The sequence below is a fragment of the Canis lupus genome, chromosome 12 (genome assembly GCF_003254725.2).
Source record: "Canis lupus dingo isolate Sandy chromosome 12, ASM325472v2, whole genome shotgun sequence".
Taxonomy (NCBI): Eukaryota; Metazoa; Chordata; class Mammalia; order Carnivora; family Canidae; genus Canis; species Canis lupus.
The window spans coordinates 8,936,036-8,958,685 of NC_064254.1; the positions used below are offsets into that span (position 1 = coordinate 8,936,036).

General features: G+C 45.6%; 1 protein-coding gene and 1 long non-coding RNA gene across 2 annotated transcripts in view; one reads left to right on the plus strand and one right to left on the minus strand.

The window, feature by feature from the left end:
- MOCS1 (molybdenum cofactor synthesis 1) overlaps window positions 1-22,450 on the minus strand; it is a 34,737-nt gene extending 12,287 nt beyond the window's left edge. The window contains 4 exon segments of the mRNA XM_025418687.3: window positions 13,607-13,774; window positions 15,331-15,385; window positions 15,387-15,458; window positions 22,235-22,450. Coding sequence (XP_025274472.1) covers window positions 13,607-13,774; window positions 15,331-15,385; window positions 15,387-15,458; window positions 22,235-22,357 — 418 coding nt within the window. The 5' untranslated portion in view covers window positions 22,358-22,450.
- Window positions 10,615-12,477, plus strand: LOC125752204 (uncharacterized). Its single transcript, XR_007401126.1, has 2 exons — window positions 10,615-10,759; window positions 11,614-12,477. It is a non-coding gene; the product is annotated as an uncharacterized LOC125752204 (long non-coding RNA).
- Window positions 22,451-22,650: the final 200 nt, after the last annotated feature.

Here is a 22,650-nt window from a genome sequence, read left to right on the forward strand (position 1 = left end):
AACACTTAAATTCACAGATAAAGAAAACAGATTGGTAATTGCCAGAGGTGAGGAACAGGGAGTGAGCAAAATGGGTGAAGATGGTCAAAGGTATACATATCAGTTATAAAATACATAAGTCATGGTGATGTACAGCACAGTGACTACAGTTAATAATACTGTGTTTTATATTTGAAAGTTGCAAAGACAGTAGATCTTAAAGGTTCTCATCAGAAGAAAAATAATTATGTGTAGTGATGGATGTTAACCAGATTTATTGTGGTTTTCATTTTGCAATGTATACAAATATTGAATCACTCTGCTGTACACCTGAAACTAACAATGTTATATGTGAATTATATGTCAAAAAAATCACAGTTAATACCCTCAGGAGGACAAATATTATATCCTGAAAACAAGAACAAGAATGAATTACAACTCTTGAAAATGAAAGGACAGTTATAGAAAGAAAAAAACTAGGGCGCCTGCATGGCTCAGTCAGTTGAGCATCCACTCAAATAGAAAAACCTTTAAAAAATAAAAAAAAAAAACTAGATGGAAAGACAGAATGGACACTTATGATCAGCAAATAAGCAAGCTGGAATTGAGCAAAGGAATGCTCCCATAACTGTATACAAAAAGCAACAGAATGGGACAAAAAAAGCCAAAAAACAAAAAAAAACAAAAAACAAGGGCTTCCATTTAAGTCTAGAGAAAAAATACTGTGTAAAAATGTCCATAGTAGCTATCTTTGATCAGAAGGATTATAGGTGATTTTTTAAAAAGATTTTATTTATTTATTCATGAGAGACACAGAGAGAGAGAGAGAGAGGCAGAGACACAGGTGGAGGGAGAAGCAGGCTCCATGCAGGGAGCCCGATGTGGGACTCGATCCCGGGACTCCAGGATCACACCCTGGGCCAAAGGCAGGCGCTAAACTGCTGAGCCACCTAGGGATCCCTATAGGTGATTCTTATACTTACTTATCTAGAGGTAAAATTTATTTCAAACTCTTTGGATGCAAGAATCTTGGTGAACTCAGCTCTACACGAGTGCAGAAACCAAAAGTACAGTGCCCTAATGAAGCTGGATTGAGAAAAAGCCAACAGCAGATCACAAAATTAACACCCAGCTTAAGTAGGGGTGTGTGGAAAAGCACATGCTCATGATGTAAGACTATATTAATTATATAACTTTTCTGGAGATAAGCTCTGTATCTGGAGAGAATTAGTTTGTGGAACTTTATGAAGCCTGTGATCTGAAAGTTCACTTCTAAGAATTTAATCTAAGGAAATAATTAAGGATGTGAACAATATTTATTCGCAAGAATGTTTATTAAAGAACAATACACAATAAAAGGAAGAGGGAAATCATCCAGATAGCCAACAACAGAAAACTGGCTAAATTATACTTTGTCTAGGTAATGGAATGTTATATAACCAAACATGACTGTAAAATCATGTTAGGGAGGTTGGGAAATATACATGCTATATTAGTCCAGGTTGAAAACAGCAGGTAGAAACTAGATACAAAGCAAAAAGACAGGCAGTTCACCAAACCAAAATGTGGACAGTTGTTGCAATAGGGCAGTAGTGACATCTTTTTTGTTTATTTAAAATAAACATGCATTATTCTTGTAACAAGAAAATAATAGTTTAAAAATAAAAGCTGTTGTTTTAAAAAGCATCAAAATTAATTCTGGGAAACTCCACTAAAATGAAGTTGGGAGGTTTTGGCAGTAGGAGGGAGCCCTCATGGTATACCACTCAGAGTCACTTGTACACCCAACAGGAAGAAAGGGACTTGACCTTGCAAGTGGATACTACTTTACTTTTCTAGCTGGGGAATGAAACACTTTCCTTTTCCACCTGGCAGCAGCTCAGCCAGTGAGAAGCCAGTATACTTCTAACTCCTGTTGACTCCAATGGACTTTTCATTCATAGCAGCCTTCCTATTTACTCCTTTTCTCCATAAAAAAAACCTACCTCTGCTTTTCTTCTCCGGACTCGCCTCTGGTTTTGCTACAGCTTGTCTACCCCAGATTGCAATTCTCGTTCATCCCTGAATAAACCCATTTCTGCTGGTATAATAACTGGCAATTTTAATTTTTTTAAAGATTTTATTTATTCATAAGAGACAAAGAGAGAGGCAGAGACATAGGCAGAGGGAAAAGCAGATTCCCTGTGGGGACCCTCCCATGCGGGACTCAATCCCAGGACCCCTAGGACCATAACCTGAACCAAAGGCAGATGCTCAACCACCGAGCCACCCAGGCGTCCCCAGTTTTAATTTTTAATGTGAACAAAAGAAAGCAAAGAGCTTTACTGTGGGAAAGTAAAATATGCAAAATTAGTAGTAGTTGTCTCCCTCTACCAAATCAACTCTGAAGAAACATAGAATCTCGGAACTGTAAAAAATGAAAATCTCGAGGAACACCGGGAGGACAGTGCTTTTGAACTGCTGTGGGGAGGGCATTTATAGCCTGGAGTTGAAGGCAAATGGCAAAGAAGGTAAACAGTTCAAGGAAAATAAGGCAGTTCAAGCTTCTGCCTTCACCCACTGATGCCTCAGAACAATCATCGTTTGTCCCTTCCCTGAAGAAATCGGTGTCAAGCACCCCAGAGCACTCAGCTGGGGAATCCACCGGAGGTAAACTCAAGGAATCTGCCAGAGTCCTTCTGGAAGAGGAGTTGAAGACAACATCCTTAGGCATTCATTCCTCATTCACCCCCCACCAAAGCCCCAGAACTGGTAGACTAAAATCAAGGGTACTACCTCCTTGAAGCCAAATCTGCTTCTCTCTGATGGTCTGAAGGCGAAGACCTGTAGGGTTGCCATATTACATAATATTACATAATATTATGTAATGGTAGGAGGTGCCATTCTCATCATAATGTAAATGAATAGCAGTGCTTCCTGGAGTCGTGTAGTGTACGACTTATGCAGTCATACATGGCAAGCCCAGTTGTTTGGTAGGGAGACTACAAACATGAGTAATAACTGTGATATTCTCCGTTCTTCAGCCCCATGGGCCCATCAGAGATTAAGATCTGGCCTTAAAGCTTTTTCCATTAAACAGTGCCATACAGAATAGCTAATATCCTCAGGGGAAAAAATTTACCAGCTAAACTAAGGAGACCTTTGAGAAGAACAACTAATGCTCCCTGCCCTCCTTAACCCAAAATCTATAAAATATATAGCAGAATTATTAAAACAGAACAAAAGTAAATACAGCAAAAGAAATAACAAAGGCTAGCAACATGAAAAAAATTTCATCATAAAAAAGAATGAGGGGAGGGACACCTGGGTGGCTCAGTTTTTGAGTGTCTGCCTTTGGCTCAGGCTGTGGTCCTGGGGTTCTGAGATCAAATTCTGCATTGTGCTCCCTGCATGGATCCTGCTTCTTCCTCTGCCTGTGTCTCTGCCTATCTCTCTGTGTTTGTCATGAATAAATAAAATCTTAAAAAAAAATAACGAGGGGAAAGAAATAGTAGATGAAGGCATAATTGTGAAATAAAGAACACAAGAAATAAGATCTATAATAACATGGTGAAGTAGAAGCTAAGATTTAGGGCTCTCCCAGGAAGAGGAAGAAGAGAGGGGCACTTAAGTAGCTCAGCAGGTTAAGCGTTTGACTCTTGGTTTCAGTTCAGGTCATGATCTTAGGGTCGTGAGACTGAATCCCAAGTCTGGCTCTGTGTTCAGCATGGAGCCTGCTTGAGATTCTCTCCCTCTCCCTGTGCCCCTAGCCCTGCTCTCTCTCTCTCTCTCTCTCTCTGTCAAATAAAATAAATAAAATCTTTGAAAAAAAGAAAAAAGAGGAAGAGAATAAGAAGTCACAATATAATTAAAAATTGTAGGTCATAAGTAGAAGGGTATCAAGCTTTGCATAGGGTGCCTCACTCAGTCTGGAGTCTGCTTGTCCCTCTCCCTCTACTCCTCCCACTTGTGTGTGCATGCTCTCTCTCTCTCTCTCTCTCTCTTCTCTCAAATAAATGCAATATTTTTTTAAAAAAATTAAAAAGAGAGAGATATACACACAGAGGGGCAGACTAGTCCTAATAACCCAGAGATAAAATTCTAGAAAATATCAACAATACAGGTGGGGGTAAGAGTAACAAAGATCAAGGGGCCTGAGAGTGCACTAAAGTTCTTATCTTGTCAAGGAAAAGAGAGATCATTTATTTAAAAGCCAAAAGAGAGGAAAAAGAAATATAGAAGAAGTATGACAGATAAAAGCTTATAGAAATAAGTCCAAATATTTCAATAGTTTCCATAAAGGTACCAGGCATCAACACAATAGTTAGGTCAGAGATCGTCAAATTTGGTAAAAGAGACACAGGTAACAGCTATGTGCTGTAATAACAGACATATCTAAAGCATAATAAGAACATAAAAAGGTTTAAAGTAAAAAGGTGAAACCAGACACAATGGTCTTACTAAAGCCAAAAGCAAGTTAATATAACTTTAGTAAAGTAAAATACATAGACCTTAAAGACCCAAAGTATCATTATAAAGAAAGCCATTACATAGTGATAAAAAATTCAATTTATGAAGAAGACATAACAATTCTCATCACATATGAACCTAATAAAATCACTTCCACTATATATAAAATGAAAGGAAATAGGACCTCTGGGAGAAATTAACAAATCTACCTACTTATTTATTATTGGCAGGCCAAACAGATAGAAAGCCAGCAAATAGAGATAACCAAAGATTTGAACAATAAAATTAACAAGCTGGAGCCAATGAACAAATACAGATGTCTCCATCCAATAATTAAATAACCATTCTCTGCAAGCACACATAGAACATTTATAAAAACTGACAATATATTAAATCATAAAGAAAGCCTCAATAAATTTTAAAGAATAATTATCATATAGAGAAGATTCTCTGACCACTACATAATTAAATTATAATTTAATAATAAAATATAAATGAAAAATCCTCATATATTCAGAAATTAAAAACAAGACATAAATATTTCATAGATCAAAGCACAAATCAGAATAAAAATTAAATACTTATAGCTAAATGTTATGAAAGAAATAGGCTACATCAAGATGGAAGCAGAAGTAATAAAACAGAATAGAAATATACAGAAATATACTAGTAAGATTCAACAAATCCAAAAGTTAGTTTGTTGAAGATTAGCGCAATAGACAAACCTCTGGCAAAATTTATCAAGAAACAAAAAAGAGATAAGGTACAAATAAATCATAGTGAGATTAAAAAAACCAAAACTGCAAGTAAAACAGATTAAAAGATAAGAAAATGCTATCAACAATTTACACCAATAAATTTGAAATAAGAAATAATGACAAATGTCTTAAAAAAAAAAAACTACCAAAACTGACTCTAAAAGAAGTCAAGATTTTGAATAGTACAATAACTATTAAAGGAATTGAAGCATCAGTTAAAAACTCCCTGCAAAGACTATACGAGGTACAAGTTTACAAGTGAGAAAAAATAAGTGATTATTACAGATTAATACAAACTCTTGCAGATGAAAGAATAAGAGGCAATATTATGTGCTATGATTGTATGTTTGTGCCCTCTCTCATTCAAATTCACATGTTGAATCCTAATGCTCAATGTGATGATGTTAGAAGAAGGAGCCTTTGGGAGGTGATTAGGTCTTAAGGATGAGGGATTAGTGCTCTGATAAAAGAGATTCCACAGACCTCCCTCTGCCATGTGACCATACAATGAGAAGTCTGTGAGCTAGAAAAAAGCCCTCATCTGACCATGCTGGCACCTTCATCTTGGATTTCCAACCTCCAGAACTGTGAGAAATAAATGTTTGTTGTTTATAAGCTACCTAACCTATGATATTTTGTTAGAGCAGCCCGAGTGGACTAATACACTACCCAACTCATTCGTTGAAAATTAACATCACAATCAGTCAAGGCAGGCATGAGGAAGGCAAAATACATGCCCATTGTACACAGATATAAATGCAAAAACTTAAAATATCAATAAACTGAACCTAATAGTAGATAAAAGCATCGTTTACCATGACTAGGTTGAGTGTACTACAGGAGTACTATAAGAAAAGCCATAAAGTCATTCAGAATAATAGCATATAGAAAAAAAAATCATAGATCATCCTAACATATATAAAGAAAGTATATAACTTAAAAAAAAAAAACTTAAGATAGAAAGGGACCTTCATTGCTTAAGTTATTTGTGGAAAAAAAAAATGAAATACCATTCTAAATGGGGAAACATTAGGAGCATTCTCCTATTACTATTACTATTCAAGATTATATTGAGATCTTAGATATTGCAATAGGACAAGAAAAGGAAATTAAAATCAATAGATAAGAAAGGAAAAAAATTCCCTTAGTTGCTGATGATATGGTTGCTAGTACAGAAAATTTCAAGGAATCTAAACAGACATATTCTTCTATCGATGCTATAATATACCAAAAACAATTAAACAATGTAATTTTAAAAGTTTTATACTCTCCATCAGGATGCTAGCATAAAACAGAATTAATCCCAAATCGTTAAAAGGAAAACTTTAATGAATGACTACTTGCCAAGGTATGGGCAGAATTAAGGGCCCTAACAATTAGTACAACACTCAGACTAGTAACACTGGGGATCCATTACCATGCCTAGGGCCAAAAACACATGGACTCCTAACTTAATTTCCTCTCCAACTAAGTCACCATGGAGGTCAGGATGCTCTGTGGGAGTTTTAGTCTTGGAGGGAATTCAGCTACTGTCAAAAACCCAATGAAGAAACCCAAATGCATCAGAAAAGCAAGAGGCAAGGAGACCCTGGGTAACCTTAGGGGTCAGCCACCTAGAGCAGAGAGAAGGGCAAAGGAAGGAGATGGCTGTGGGAAGGTGGGAGTATGAACAAAACAGAGGTCAATTCTCCCCAATTTGATATATAGATTTAATGACATTAAAATACCAAGAGATATACAAACTATGAACACTCTTAAAAGAAAACTCCATTTATAACATAAAAATAAAAGATTTAGGAATTAACCAAGGAGGGAAAAGGCTTGCACTATGACAACTATAAAACATTGCCAAAATAAATGAAAGATAAATGGACACGCATCATAGATTGGAAGACTTAATATTGTTAACATGACAATATTACCTCAAGAAATCTACAGATTCAATGCAACCTCTAGCAAAATCCAATGACGTTTTTTGTTGAAATAGAAGAACCCACCCTAAAATTCACATGGAATCTCAAGGAAGCCCAAATAGCCAAAACAATCTTGAAAAGGAAGAACAAATGGAAGACTCCCACTTCCTGGTTTCAAAACCTATTATGAAGCTATAGTAATCAAAACAGGGTGGTATTGGCATAGACATATACACCAATGGAATAGAGTCCAGAAATAAACCCTTGCATGTATGGTCAAATGATTTTAAGGGTGTCTAGACCATTCAGTGCATTTGAAAGCAAACAGTGTTAGGAAAATTGGATATTTACATGCCAAAGAATGAAGTTGGACCTTTACCAAACATCATATTCAAAAATTAACTTGAAATGGCTCAGTGACCAAAATATAAGCCCTAAAACAATAAAACTCTTGGAAGAAATCCTAGCATAAAAGCTATATGACACTGGATTTGGCATTGGTTTCTTGGATAGGACACCAAAGGCACAGGCAACAAAAGAAAAATAGACAAATTGGACTTCAGCAGTATTTAAAATTTTTGTGCATCAAAAGACACTTTCAACAGAGCAGCCACAGAATGGGAGAAAATACCTATAAATCATGTATCTGATAAAGGGTTAATATCAAGAATATTAGAGAATTCCTCAAATTTAGCAGCAACAACAAAACAACTTAATTTAAAAGCAGGTAAAGAATCTGAATAGATCTTTCTCCAGAGAAGATCTATGAACGGCCAATAAGCACATGAAAAGATGTTCAACATCACTAATCATTAGTGCAAATTGAAATTACAGTGAGATACCACCCCACACCCACTAGCTTGGCTACTATCAAAAAAAAAAAACAAAAACCCAGAAACAACCGTGCTGATGAGGATGTGGAGAAAGTAGAGCCCTCTGCACTGCTGGTGGGAATGTAAACTGGTGCAGTTGCTGTGGAAAACAGTATAGGGGTCCCCCCCAAAAAATTAGAAACAGAAATACCATATGACCCAGCAATGCCACTTCCACGATCTCTTTGAAATCAGGGTTTCAAAGAGATATTTTTACACCAATGTTCACAGCAGCATTATGGAGAAGCAATCCAAGCTGACCAATAAATAGATTACCAACACATGGTATAGACATAAATATTATTCAGCTTTAAAAAGAAATGTTGCGGGATGCCTGGGTGGCTCAGTGGTTTAACACCTGCCTTTGGCCCAGGTTGTGATCCTGGAGTCCTGGGATCGAGTCCCACATCGGGCTCCCTGCATGGAGCCTGCTTCTCCCTCTGCCTGTGTCTCTGCCTCTCTCTCTCTCTCTCTGTGTGTGTGTGTGTGTGTCTCTCATGAATAAAGAAATAAAATCTTAAAAAAAAAAAAAGAAATGTTGCAATACACAACATTGAATGGAATGGATGAACCTTCAGGACATTATACTAAATGAAGTAAGCCAGACCCACAAAGACGAATATTCCACGATTCCACTTCTATGAAATTCTTAGGTAACCCAAATCATAACGACAAAGTATAATGGTGGTTGCCAAGGGCTGAGGAGAGTGGAGAATAAGGAGTTATTTTTTAATGGGTACAGAGTTTCAGATTCACAAGATGAAAGGAGTTGTGGATATGGATGGTGGGGATGGTACACAACAGTGTGAATGTACTTAATACTACTGAACTGTTTAATTTAAAATGGTTAAGATGGGGGCACTTGGGTAGCTCAGTGGTTGAGCATCTGCCTTTGGCTCAAGTCATGATCCTGGGGTCCTGGGATTGAGTCCTGGGACATAGTCCTCTGCCTATGTCTCTACCCTCTCTCTGTGTGTCTCTCATGAGTAAATAAATAAAATCTTAAAAAAAAAAAAAAACTGGTTAAGATGGGGGCACCTGAATGGCTCAGTCAGTTAAGCCTCTGACTCTTGATTTTGACTCAGGTCATGATCTCAGGGTTGTGAGAGTCAGCCCCACAATGGGCTCCATACTGAGTGTGGAGCCTGCTTAAGATTCTCTCTCTCCCTTTCCCTCTACCCCTCCCTGACTGCTCATGCATGCATGTGCACACACACTCTCTAAAAAAAAAAAAAGAAAGAAAAGAAAAAGAAAAGAAAAAATGGTTAAGATGGTAAATTTTATGTTGCATGTATTTTAACACACACACACACACACACACACACACACACACACAAATCCCAACAAAATTTTTCATGGAACTTGCCAAGTACTAAAATTTCCATGGACAAAGCATAGCTAAAGCACTGCTCAAGAATATAAAGAACTTGCTCAACCAGATAGTGGCCTTACCATGATGCTACAGTGATTAAGGCTGTATGATATTGGCATTGAGATAGACAAGCTAACCTATTGAGATAGAACAGCACCCATCACATAAATGCACACATGGTAGATTTATAGAGGAAGCAGAGGCTTCCAAAAGGAGGAACTAGAGAAAATGACTATCACATGGGGAAAAAAATGAAACTGGATTCCCCAAAATCAGCTACAGATGCATTCAGGACTTAAATGCAAAAGGCAAAATTTTAACTGTTTTAGTGGAAACAGAGGGAGTTGTTCTGACCTTGGGTGAGGTGTTTCAGTAGAAGGACATAAAAAGCACTGACCATAAAGGATAAAACTGATCCATTTAAGAACTGCTACTGATCAAAAGAATTGTTATACACAATGTCACTCATTTTTTTCAAACTGGGAAAAGACATTTGCAACATAAGTAAAGAACTGTTTCCAAACCAATCTGAAAGAACAAACAGAAAGAATAGAAATGGGAGCAAAAGACATGAGGTGGTATGACACAGGAGGAAAAAAAAAAAAGATATTTTGAGCTGATAAACATGTTGAGAGATGCTTGACCTCATTCCCAAATAGGGAAATACAAATAAAGACCAAAAAGAATACCATTTCATCCTCGTTCAGCTGGCAAAAATCCAGAATAAGAATACTGAGCACCGAGGAGGATATGGCTCAGAGGAAAGTGGCACAGGGCTCCGTAGATAACACCAAATTGTTTTCCAAAGTTAAACATTCACCTATTATACCAGGCAGCAATTCCACTCCTACAGGAAGGGCACTCTAGGACACATGAACGAAAATAAAAATGTTCCAAGTAGCACTGTTTATAACATCCAAACACTGGAAGCAGCCCAAACGCTCGCTCACTAACATGATAGAGTGTGCTACATATACAGAATGAGACAGCAGAGAAAAGGAACGGATTGCAACTCGGAATGACGTGTACAAATTTCCATTGCGTCAAAAGAGCAAGCCCGGAAAGACACACAGCATGATCCTCATAAAGTTCCAAAATGCTGTCTTTCATTTTTTAAAAATGAGATAGGGAATGATAAATACAAACAGCCCAAACCTTCACCATCGGCCGAGACAACCGTTGGCCATGTGGGGCTACTTCAATTAATTATGATGTAATAAAGTTACCAGTTCAGTGCCTGGCCTACACCAGCCACATGCCAAGTCCCCAGGGCTATGCGTGAGTCCTCACTAGCGCATCATGCAACACAGATAGAGAACATTTCCACCAGCCGGAAAAGTTCGGCTGGGCAGTCCTGCTTCAGACGGCTTAGCTGAAAAAGAAGGGGTGGGGGAGCTTGTTCCCATGCCAAGCCAGGTGGGAGAAGCGCTTCGGAGTCTGGGTTGGCACAGGGGGATCACAGTAATTACAGACAGGGAGCCAGAGCGGGCTGCGTGGGCTTCCCGCGGGGAGCTCTGCAGCATCAGGCCCAAGACTGCCCGTGCTTCGGGCAGGGATCTGAAGTGATCAGGACAGCAGGCTCGGACAAACCTGGGATCCCTTCACTCTGCACGTCTGGGTGGGGTCCCTCCATATTCGCACCTGGGGGGTGGGGACAAGTGTTGGTGAGCAATCCAGCTCTGACCGCTAAGCCCTCACCACCTCCCCTCAGCCCCGCTTCTCCACGAGTACCCATCTGCTGTGCCCTTCTGGGCAGCTTTGCTCTGAGGCACAGCCTCTGGGGAAGATCAAAGGAGCTTGGCTGAGAGATGCCAAGGTGTTAGCAAGCGCAGCACCACAGCAACCCACAGCCTAGCAGCTTTCATTCTTTTGGAGCATTGGGGGGGAAGTGCACGGCTGTCTTTCTTAGTCAACCCACACCCTTGGGGGTGGGAGGTAAATCCTCCTGAGCAGGTCACTGCAGTCGGGGCCTTGTCCTATCTAACATCTATGTGCTGACCAACCCTTGTTCACCCCATGCTATTGGCTAGGACCAAGAGCCATGGGCCATCATAGCAGGGAAGGCCTGTGAAGTGGCCAGGGCACAGATGAGGATACTGAGGCTCAGAGTGGGGAATGAGTCTGCCCAAGTTCACAGGGCTGGGCAGTGGCAGAGTGGGAACAGGGCTGTCAACTTTCCTGGTTTCCATGGAAAAAACAGTGTCCTTATGACTGTTCTCAGTCATCCCTCTTAGACTCGTGGTGATCCCCATCCCTCTGCTCCCCCACAGGCCCTGCACGGAGCACAGAGGTTGAGGATGGAACCCATGCCAGAGGGCAGATGATATGGCCTGAATGAGGGGGCTGGGCCTGGCAGTCAGCCAGGCTCAGCAGGTTCAGCTCTTTCCTGGAAACCAGTCTGGTTTCAGCTCTGAAGAGCCACCTGGAACAGGCGGTGAGCAACCCTAGGCCAGTTCCTCCAGCACAGGAATGAGGGCAGGATCCCAGGTCACGTGACCAGTGGTGGCTGGAGTCAGCTGGCCTTGGGGAAGGAGGGAAGAAAAAACTGTCAGGGGCACCTCCTCTGGGCTTCCATGGTCCTTAGCAGACAGCTGCTCTGGCAGCTGCTTCTACCAATGGGCTGTGGATCCTCAATGGCAAGGCCTGCAGCTCATTCACCTTTGTGCCCCCCAGCACAAGATCAGACACATAAGAAGCCTCCAGAGAACATTCACTGAATCAAAACAGAGGCCTGGGAGAGCCCACCAGAGCAGCAGGGGTGGGGTTCAGAACTAAGAACACAGAGCCTTATTTTCCTCTGATTTCATCATCTATAAACTATAGAAGCAAAGATCTCTCTCTGCCTGACCTTGAGGCTTAGAAGCAACTCTGAGCCCTTACAGAGAGTTTCCCCATGTGCTGGGCGTTTCCTGCTCATTTCCTGTGGGAGGTCCACTTTATCTCTGGAGGCTTAGAATGAATGTAAAAGTTGCCCAGGGGGTGCCTGGATGACCCAGGTCTTTATCTCAGGGTCCTGGGATAGAATCTGCTTCTCCCTCTGCTTCTGCCCCTCCCCACCACCCCTGCCTGTGCTCATGCTCACACTCTCTCCCTCGCTCACTCTGAAATAAAGATCTTAAAGAAAAAAAAAAAAAGTTGCCCAAAGGTTGCTGCTAGTAAGAGGCACAGCCGACATTCACGTGCAGGAATGTCCTACTTCAGAGATCATACTGCAAACCAACAAGTATCAGCGAGCACCAGCTACGCGTCAGGCATGTGCCTACATGCTGGGAACACAGCTGGGAACCAAAGTGGCCTCAGCTCCAAGAGCTTTCATGCCAATTAATGGGAGGAGACAATACAAAGGAAATATAAACATACAACCAAGTAACATAACCTCTCATGAGACAAATGCTATGAAGAAAAAATAAGGTAGGAGAAGGAGATAGAGTAAGTGGGGGTTGCCATATTTTTTTCTACAAAAGGCCAGATAGTAACAATTTTTGGCTTTGCCGGCCACATGGTCTTTGTAGCAACTATTCAACTCTGCAACAGCAGCCCTGGGAAATATGTAAATGAGCAGATGTCCAGCTATGTTCCAATAAAACTTTATTAGCAATGAATTTATGATTTCATGTGTCACAAAATGCTATTTTCTTTTGAGTTTTTTCTTTTAACCACTTAGCAATATAAAAACCGTTCTTAGCCCACGGGTCATACAAAAACAGGTGGTGACCCAGATTAGGCCTATAGGCTCTTGCTTGCCAACTTCTGGGGCAGAGAGTAGCTGAGGTGTGTATGTGGAGAGAGTAGCTGAGGATGTACTTTGGAGAGAGTGGGCAAGGAGGCCTCCCCAGGGAGATGACATGTGTGCAGAGTCCCAAACAAGGCCAGCAGTGTGCACTGTGTTCCCAGCAAAGGGAAGAGCAAGTCAAAAGGCCTGGTGGTGTGTGTGGAGGGGTGGGATGGATTCAGAGGGACAGGCAAGAGGTCTCAGAGGTCAGCAAGAGTCAGACCACATGAACCTGAAGGCCCTGGTGAGGCTTTAGCCCAGCAACCCACTGGCTTCTTGCATTTAGCAGCTTTGCAACTTTGAGTAAGTTACTGAACTTCTGAGCCTCATGTCCTAACAAGATAGGAATAATAATGGTAGCTGTCTCAGAGGCTGGTAGGGCTAAGTGAGCATTATGTTCTGAATGGATGTCAGCTGCCGATATGAATACTGAAGTCCAGCTGGATGCAGCAGGAGTTAGTAGAAATGGCCACAGCTTTTGTCAAACTCACCCACAATGTCCACCACGTCTGGCCGAATGAGCGGCTCTCCCCCTGTGAGCCGGATCTTGTCTACACCTTCCTTCACAAAGAGCCGTGCAAGTGTCAGGATCTCCTCTGTGGTCAGCAGGTCGGCCTTGGGGGTCAGTGGGACACCCTCCTCAGGCATGCAGTACTGACCTGAGGGGAAGGGAGGGGACACAGAGGTAGGCCATGACCACAGCACTTGGGCCTATGGGGCCAACAGACCCCCATTCCTCCACCAGGCCAGAAGTCTCTCTTGAACCCCACCTGGATGATGAGGAATGGCCTCGCCAAATCTGAGCTGGTACAAACCCTAGTGACTCTCTTGGGGCCCCACCTTTGTCATCTATGACATGCCAACACTGCCCCTTCCCTCAGAGAGGAGGCCAAGGGAATGGGTTAAAGAGGATGGATCTGGGAATCTCTGGGTGGCTCAGCGGTTTAGCAGCTGCCTTCGGCCCAGGGCATGATCCTGGAGTCCCCGGATCGAGTCCCACATCAGGCTCCTTGCATGGAGCCTGCTTCTCCCTCTGCCTGTGTCTCTGCCTCTCTCTCTCTGTCTCTTTCATGAATAAATAAATAAAATCTTAAAACAAATAAAGATAAAGAGGATGGAACAGGGGGAGAGCAGAGGCAGCCTTACGTGGGGGATGCCACGAGGTTGATTCCCTCAGCACGTGGGGCAGTTAGCTAGGCAGGATCTGTCTGGCAGACCTAGGCCCTGGGCCCATTCCTTCTGGCACTGGCCACCTCTCATTTCATCTGGTTTGGCAAATCGTTATCTCTGTAGTGACAAGAGCTCTCATGTCCAGCCTATCCATTTCAGGTTATCAGTCCCATCTCACAGGTTGGAAAACTGAGGAACTACTTGTTCAGGGTGAGGTAGCAGAATGGGTCAAATGAGGGGAGCCTGGAGGGTGGGGGGTACCATCCCCTACCATCAGCTCCTATGGGAGTTTTATCAAGGACTAGGTCAAGATCTGGTATGGAGCCATTTAGTCAAAATTAGTGAAGGATCCAGAATTGGTCTTTTAAGATAGAATAGAACAGGTAAAGAATATCAGAACATCAGAACCGCATGCTGCAAGCACTGTTTGATAAAACATTTACTATATACACATGTGTATTTATTGGGCCATGAAGTAAATATATTTCTTATTGGGCACTACCATGGAAAGCAGGAGAGAGGGAAAGAGACAAACTTTGAAATTCCCTCCAGCAGTGGCTACACCTCTGGCACACTCCATAAATGATTATGAAACGAATACGCTGTGTATTAGCCTGGCCCCAAGCAACTTCTGTCACAGGACTGGGATGTCTTCATAGTGGCAGTGCCGGCCATGGGCACCGCTGTGTACCTCATATGTTTACAGTGTCCAGCACCCCCAAACCAGCCCCTGGCCACATCCTGAACTCTGGGAATCATGTGAAACAGGACAGAGGGAGAAAGAGCCCTGAATAGTGAGATTTAGGTCCAATCTCGATTATAATGCTGTTCTCAAAATTAGTTCTAAGCAGAACTCAGCTCCCAGGATCGTAAAGATTCAGTTGCCGATCCAGGATCAGCAACCCCAGCTGGCAGGCAGGGAAGAAGGGAGGGCAGAGACACTGCTGGTAAGAGGAATGGGGTGGGTTCAGGAGGATTCCCGGGCACAGGGAGATTTCAGAGGCTGCCTCAGCAGTGGGGACAGGGGCCCAGGAAGGTGACTCACATCTGAGATTGCACTTCTCGGTGAGGGAGATCCGCAGGTAGCTGTGTTGCCGGCCTGAAGCTGTCGGTGAGGAAGGCAGAGAAGGGGACCGCGTGCTCCCGCAGGAACTGTCTCCGCCTGGACAGCTCCTGCAACGTGGGGCAGAGGAAATGTGGGCCTCTGTGCCTGAGCTGGGGGGAGAGGGGCATGGAGAGCCCACCCCAGGGACATAAGCCCCCTCCGATAGGACATCCCCTCCCCCATCGTCATCTTAGACATCCATGTGGGCTCTACAGTCCTGGGGGAGCAGGGATTCTCCCACAGGGAAGGACCTTGCCCACAGGGAAGGACCTGTCCCCAAGGCCTCAACTCAGCCCCAAGGGAGCAGTACCCCTATGGGGACACAGCTGCCCCACCCAGCCCCCTTTCTCTCCCTGTCACCATCCTACTGCCCACCCTCCTCCTTCAAAGGAAGGCTGTCCAGGAGCAAAGATCTCCAGTATTTCTTGGATGGGTCAGTGGGAGAGAATGTGCCACTCAGCACCTGGTCACTATGCCAAGTGGCAAGTGTGTCCAGAACAGAGGAGAGGGGAAGACGGTCACTGATGGTGGCCACCTGGGACACAGTGAGCCACTTCTCCAACCCAGACCTCACATTCCCTACCTTTGGAATGGGAGACGGAAGCAGCTCAAAGCAGACTCACTAACTCTGCGGGGTGAGTGTCATATCAGCTGCCTCCACATACCTACTCTCCTGTCAGCTGGGCTCCCTGGGGCCTCAGCACTGCCCAGGAGGACCTAATGAGCTAAGCCACTGGGAACAGCTGAGGACTACACCCAGCTGGGGGAGGGAGGGTACACTCACGGGGAAGGCTCCCCTCATGTGGAAGGCTTCTGAGGCAGGGACAGCCTTGCAGAAGGAATGAGGCCAGCAGCCTCTAGGAAGGTAGTATGGGGAGGCCCGCAGGATCCCACTAAACCCATGCAGAGATTGGTCTTCATCTTTCACCCCACCCATTGCTGGAAGGAAGGATTATACACCCACTGTCTAAAGCCTAAGAGGGAGGAGATTGCTGGAGGCTCCCTGCAAGGCCCAAACTCCTCCTGGGGAGAGACAGAAGGCAGCCAACCTCAGTGTTTTCCCAAGTCTGATCTAGTCCAACTTCCTGTCACAATGGACGCTGATGACATAGTTGCTCCATGGAAGGAACATTTACAAAACATGTTTAAGCTTCCAAAGAATGCTCTCTGTTCAATTCCCACACCTACCCCATAAGGGATTACTGTAACTGAAGCTTGGATGGGGTTCAAGAACCCCACAGGCCAAACCAAGCTTCAAATCCAGGTCTTCTGAGTCCAAGCTCTATATTCCTCCCTCTAATTGCAAAGGGTGAGTCCAAGAAGGTACGTGGGATGGAGCATAGGGTGGGGAGAAGTCCTTTCTTAGAATCTTTATCACAAAGGAATCATGAAGTTGATCATGAGATTGTTCATGGGGTCTGTGGCCAGGGGCTCTGGACTGGTTTCTGGGCCAGGTGTGTCCCAACACCCTGAGAAAGCACCCCCACTTCTCCAGGCCTGTTTTCCCAGTTATAAAATAAGGACCTAGCGATGGGCTTGGGTAAGAGAAGGGAAGGGGGTCAGGAATCTAGAAGGTCAGCACCCAGGGTTATCATGATCTTGTAACCTAAGAGAGCAGAAGGCCTCAGGCCCCCTGGAGGCCCAGGGTAACTGTGCACCTGGAAGGAACATTACTTCAATGACCTTCTCAGCACTGGCTGCACCTGGCAGCTTCAGGAAAAACTTCCCTCAAGAGCAACCGAATTTGGATCTCTGAGCACGTGCATTTCTAGTCTCTCTAGTGGATTCTAAAGTACAGCCAGGGTCAAGGACCACGGACTCAGGAGATAGAAGAGACAGAAGTGAAAGTATGTGGGGGTGCTTCCAAGATTTTCCTGGGTGCATAAAAGTGACCTCACTCTGCTCACCCCAAGACCAGTGTCCTCCAAGTCCCATGACAAGCAAGCAGCGCTCGCTTCTCTGAACTGCTGCCTACTAGAATCCTCACAGTCCTTCCCACCTCCCTCCCTCACTCCACTGCCTTTCCACCAGTAGCCTTGGGGGTCAGGCAGGGGATACTACAGAGTCAAGACCACAGTCCAAAAGATCAGATCCCTGGAAGTCTGCATTTCTGGCAGAGTTGCACCCAATTCCTCATCAAAGTCTTACGATTCAGAAATTTGTTAGTGGCCTCAGGCCCCACCCTCTCACTAGTCGCCCTTCCTAATACTGGAGGTTGGTGGCTGGGTGAGGGAGGAGTCAAAGGGCACCAACTGGGAGCAAGTGAGAGGACCAGGGAGCATGACTTGGCAGAAACAAGGGAGCCAGCGGAGCAATAGGGCACAGGAAATGGAATGAGGCACTCTGCTGTGGCCCTCAGAGGGGCAGGCTGGATTTCACTGCTGAGACCTAGAGTGACTTTATCTAGATTCATTCCAACTCTGTACTGCCAGAAGCAACCCCTCACACACACACACACACACACACACACACACAGTCTCTCACCCAGCCAGCCTCGCAAACTCATCACTGTGACATTCACAAGTTTCATCTCTGCCTCTTCTCTCCTCCAACACTGCATGTCCTACTTTCATTCTTCCATCTTTCCCTTTCCTTTAGAATACCTGGAGGAAAAAATAGCAGTGCCAGTCAGAGGAGCCCTGGACCCAGAAGGCATTACCGGGCAGAGTAGACAGCGATGTCCTTCACCCAGGAAGGGCTGGGACCTGTCAGAAGCAGCAGAAAGCCCTTAGCTGCTTATATCCACAGAGCCCAGCCTGGCCCGGCTGTTGCCCTGGTGTGGGAAGCCCTCTGCCTGCTTCAGTATCCTGACATCTACACGGTGTGTCACTGGATCAATGAACGAAGAGGCTGGTCCTTCATCAGAAGAGAAAGGTGGTGTGTGCAAAGCCAGTCACACTGGGGTCATCATTCATCTCCAGGCTGGTCTCACCTAGTACAGTGGCTCTCAGCTGTTTGCACATCAAAACTACCAGCAGTGCTTCCAAGAAGCGCTGCTGCCCGAACCCCACTCCAAAGATTCTGACTCAATTGCCCCAGGATGGGGCCCTGGCTTTTTTTGTTGTTGTTGTCTCAGTTCTTCACTTTGTGGCTTGGCTGAGAAGCACTGGCCCAGCAACACCAGGATCAGGAGCTATTTTAATCTGGGGGTAATTGTTGCAGTTCAGAGCACAGGCTCTAGGAGTCAGTAAACCTGAATTACAAGCCCGGGTTTATTACTAACTAGCTGTAGAGCAAATCACCCCAATTTTTCAAGCCTTCATTTCTTCATCCATAAAGGGTGGAGAATAATCCTACCTAACTAGGTTGAAGGAGTTCCTGGCACATAGCAGGTATTCAATAAATGATCGTTACCCTTTTCTGAATACAACTCCTACTTACTATATTGATTTATTAGACACATATTCGAGGAGCACTGTGTGTGCAGTAGCTGGTTTTCCCACTCTTGGCAGGTCCCCCAGTCAGTCTCACAAGGCCCAGGTCTACTTGATGGCAGGCAGGCCAAGGCTGGGGTTTCAGACTTGCTATCACAGTTCCCAAAGCTGGGCAAGTGGTGTCTGAACTCCTCCAGGACCATGGACACAAGTGCAGATGACCAGGCACTAGGCAGCCTGCCATCTGCTACTGGATGTATCTTGTCTACCTGCCCAGGGGTGATTGGGGTATAATGGGGTGGGGAAGGGGAGTGCAAAGGAATTAGTTAAGGGAGGAATGCCACCCACAAAGTAGTCACTAACTTTGGGCACTGGAAGGATAAAGGCCAGCCCCCAAGTAGCTCTAGAGTATAATAAACAGAGTTATTCAGGAGAAAAAGAACACATTCCAAACTCCAATATCACTGGCTCTGATTTGGGATCCTTGCTATTTGGGGTGACATATACCAGAGGTGCCTCAAAATTAATCTCTATTAAACAAGAAGACACAGCAAAGCACCCTGCCCAAGGTCTGGATCCTTTCTCTCCCTCCAACCTTCCCTAAGTGTGGGGTCTTTACACGTATGGCTCCTGGCACGGACAGTTGCACTTCACCAGAGCGAGGATTTTGAAGGAAAGATTGGAACTCAAGATAACCCCCTGAAAGTTCCTCTTTTCCTTTGTGCATCATTACCCTAGGCTGGGACCTGCTGTCCCCTCCTACCTTCTCTTACACCCACTTCCTTCCTGCATAACACCCCCTTGCCAATAGTTATTCATTTTGACCCTCTGAACACCAGGTGGCTTTGCCCTGCAAAAAGTCACCCTCTCCCTGCCTAGGGAGATCCCTTGCCCCTGCCCTGCCCCAAGGCAGCAGGCCTAGGACTGGAGGCTAGCCCCTGTGGTCCCAACAAAGCCTGCGTGGAGCCTGGGAAGAAGACAGGTGTCATGCTGAGCTACAGTATGCCCTGCAGAGGTTGTGTGGGCCACCCCCAATCTGGATAGCAGGTAGATGTGTCTCCCCTACCCACCTCCCCTTATACCTGTAGAAGCTACACAGACCAAGTCCAAGGCCCACTTTCCACTGTCCTCACCACCAGCTCCTATTCCACACTTGCACATCTCACACCCACATCCTGGCACACAAACAGGTAACACTCAGTGGCTTTTCCCTCAGTCTCTCTAAGCACCCCCCAAGGTGTAGAGAAAAGTGCCTGCAGGAAGGGAAGCGGGGACAGGATTCCCCATGCCCTACTCCTACTCTTGCCAACTGGAAAGTTCTGTGAATAGGCCTGACCATATAGATCTCCTGACTTGCCTCGCCTTGGAGGTTTTCTTAAAGACATTCTGTGCCTTCCACTCCGACTCGTAGTGTAAAGATGGGCTGGCCCAACCCTCTAGTTTTAAAGACATGAAGAGAAGAGGAGTGACAGCCCAGGAGCCAGGTGAAATTGGAGACAGAGTGAGGGTGAAAACCTGGGGCTCCCTGTCTAATATTCTATTCCATGTGCCCCCCTCACTAGTTGACTTTCAAACAACCAGAAATATCTGCTGACTCCACTCCCTGCAGAGCACCATGTTAAGCACCATGCAGAAATGTCTAGAAAGGTAAGGGAGCACTCAGCACTTGAGGGGCAGGAAACATGCCTGCTGAGGATAACCCTAGTGGGGAATGTCCAGCATAGAAAGACTATGACCAAATAGTTGACAGAATGGCTACCCTGAGTGTCCAGTGCATGGGGACTAAAGGGACACCGCATGTGCCAATGGTGGCAAGGCTGACAACAATTACAACAAACATGTACCTAATGCAGCACTTACATGTGCTGTCAGCCTTTGTTCTAAGTACATATCTTAAGCATATACTAACTCTTTTAATCTCTATAACCACCCCATGAAGTAGATACTTACTCCCATTTTACAGATGAGAAGACTGAGGCACTAGGAGGCATAGGGACATGCTGAAGTTCACATACCTACTAAAAGGTAGGGGCTTCCAGAGCTGGGCTTCCAAAGCTCACATTTTGCTCCAGAGTCTGTGTTCTTACCTGCTCATTACACCCCTCTATACGGGGTAAAGGAAAGTGTGGGACAGCCTCTCACCCTACTCTCCCCACAAGGACAAAGCAGGAGTACAGGTGCTAGAGTCTGACTGAGTTTCTGCTCCCTTCTTTTCAGCTCTGTAGAAGCTGCTCAACCTATCCTCCAGGGAAGTTCACTTGGGTTGAGCCCCCTCACCTAAAAATACAAATTCCTGACCTCATGGGGTTTCCAGTGAGGACTATAAAGAGACCAAGTATGAAGTCACTTAGCCCAGGCCCTCTCCTGAAAGGCACAAAGGAAATTAGGGACAGCAGGAAGAAGGAATTCCCCTTCTCCTGAATTCTTTAAAGCTCTCTCGGCAATCTTTGCTGTCTTATTGTTCCCCCCAGTGAAGTTTGGAGTTCAAGGATACTGAAAAACTTCCCAGCAATGAGGCCTGATTATCTGAAGATTCCAGAGGGGATCAGACATGGGCAAAGCAAGTTAGGCTAAGGCCCTCCCTGCCATTGAGCAATAGTGGCGGTGGTGTTGGAGGGCGGAGGGAGGGCATGATCCGATGATTCCCAGGGCATGAAGCTTTGTGCTAAGAAATGGGGGGTGGGGAGGTGGGGAAATGACCAGATGAGTCTAGAAAAGAGGTCTCACCAAATGAAAAAGAAACACTTCTCCCAAAGTTATTCCCTGACCACATGGGCAAAAGAACACCAAACTTAAAACTTGTGATGATATGAATCACTCTGCCAGTGCTGTCAAGGACTGATGGGGCCTATCCCAAGCCTTAAGGAACAATAGGATTCCTAGCCTGAAAGGAGCTCCTGCTCCCTTCTTCTGGGGAATGAGGCTGAGCCCTCCTAAGGGACAGGAAGATGAAACTAAAAGTCAGTGAAGAAGTCACAGAGCCCTATAACTACAGACGTGACCACTGCCTACCGGTGGCACCAAGGTGACATTTTTGACCAGGATGTCACAAGAACACCTGATCACACACAGACCACGTCCACTGGAGCGAGGGGGAGGGAGGTGACTGTTCAAAACACAGGGTGAGTGAGACGGGGCTGAGAAGGGCACAGTCAACTCTGGACCAGAGTCCTCCCTGCCTGCTGCCCTGTCCCTGGCGGTCACCCAGACGTGGAAGGCGTTGCATGGGGCTGGGCAGGGAGGTGGCTGGTTGTGCAGCACCCCAGGGAGCGCCCGCCGCTTGGGGTACCAGGTGAGACCGGGCAGCCTGGGGAGCATCCCTCCACTGCTCTCCCGACCCACAGGGGAAGGGCGGAGGGGTCCCTCCCCGAAGCGGCGCGGCGGCCCGGCCTGGGTGCTTCCAGGCGTGAGGGACAGCCGGCCGGGCCGCTCCTTCCCGGGAAGGTGTGGATGGATGTGGGCGGGCTCACCTCCGCAGCAGTTCGGGAGGGCTCCCCCGGGCGGTGCTGCGTCACTGGAGCGCCCGAGCTGCACCTCCGGACGCTGGACCTCAGCACCCGCTGCAGCATCCGGGACACCGGCCTCGCCGCCATGAAGCCTGCTGGCCGGGCCAGGTTCCAGCCGGCTGCCGGGCTTCGGGAGCGCACTAGCCCTGGGCTCGCCGCCCCGGGTCCTCGCGGCGGGGGCGGGGCGGGGCGGGGCGGGGCGGGGCGGGGGCGGGGCCCGCGCAGCCAATCCGGGGAGGGCGCTGCGCCGCGTGGCCTTCTGGGAGTTGTAGTCCACTCCCGCTGCTCGCCTGGCCCGTGTGTGCCTTCCAGGGCTTCGCAAGTCCCCCCACCCCGCGCAGTCACCCGCAGCTCCCAAGTCTTTTCTACAGGCTTTTCTG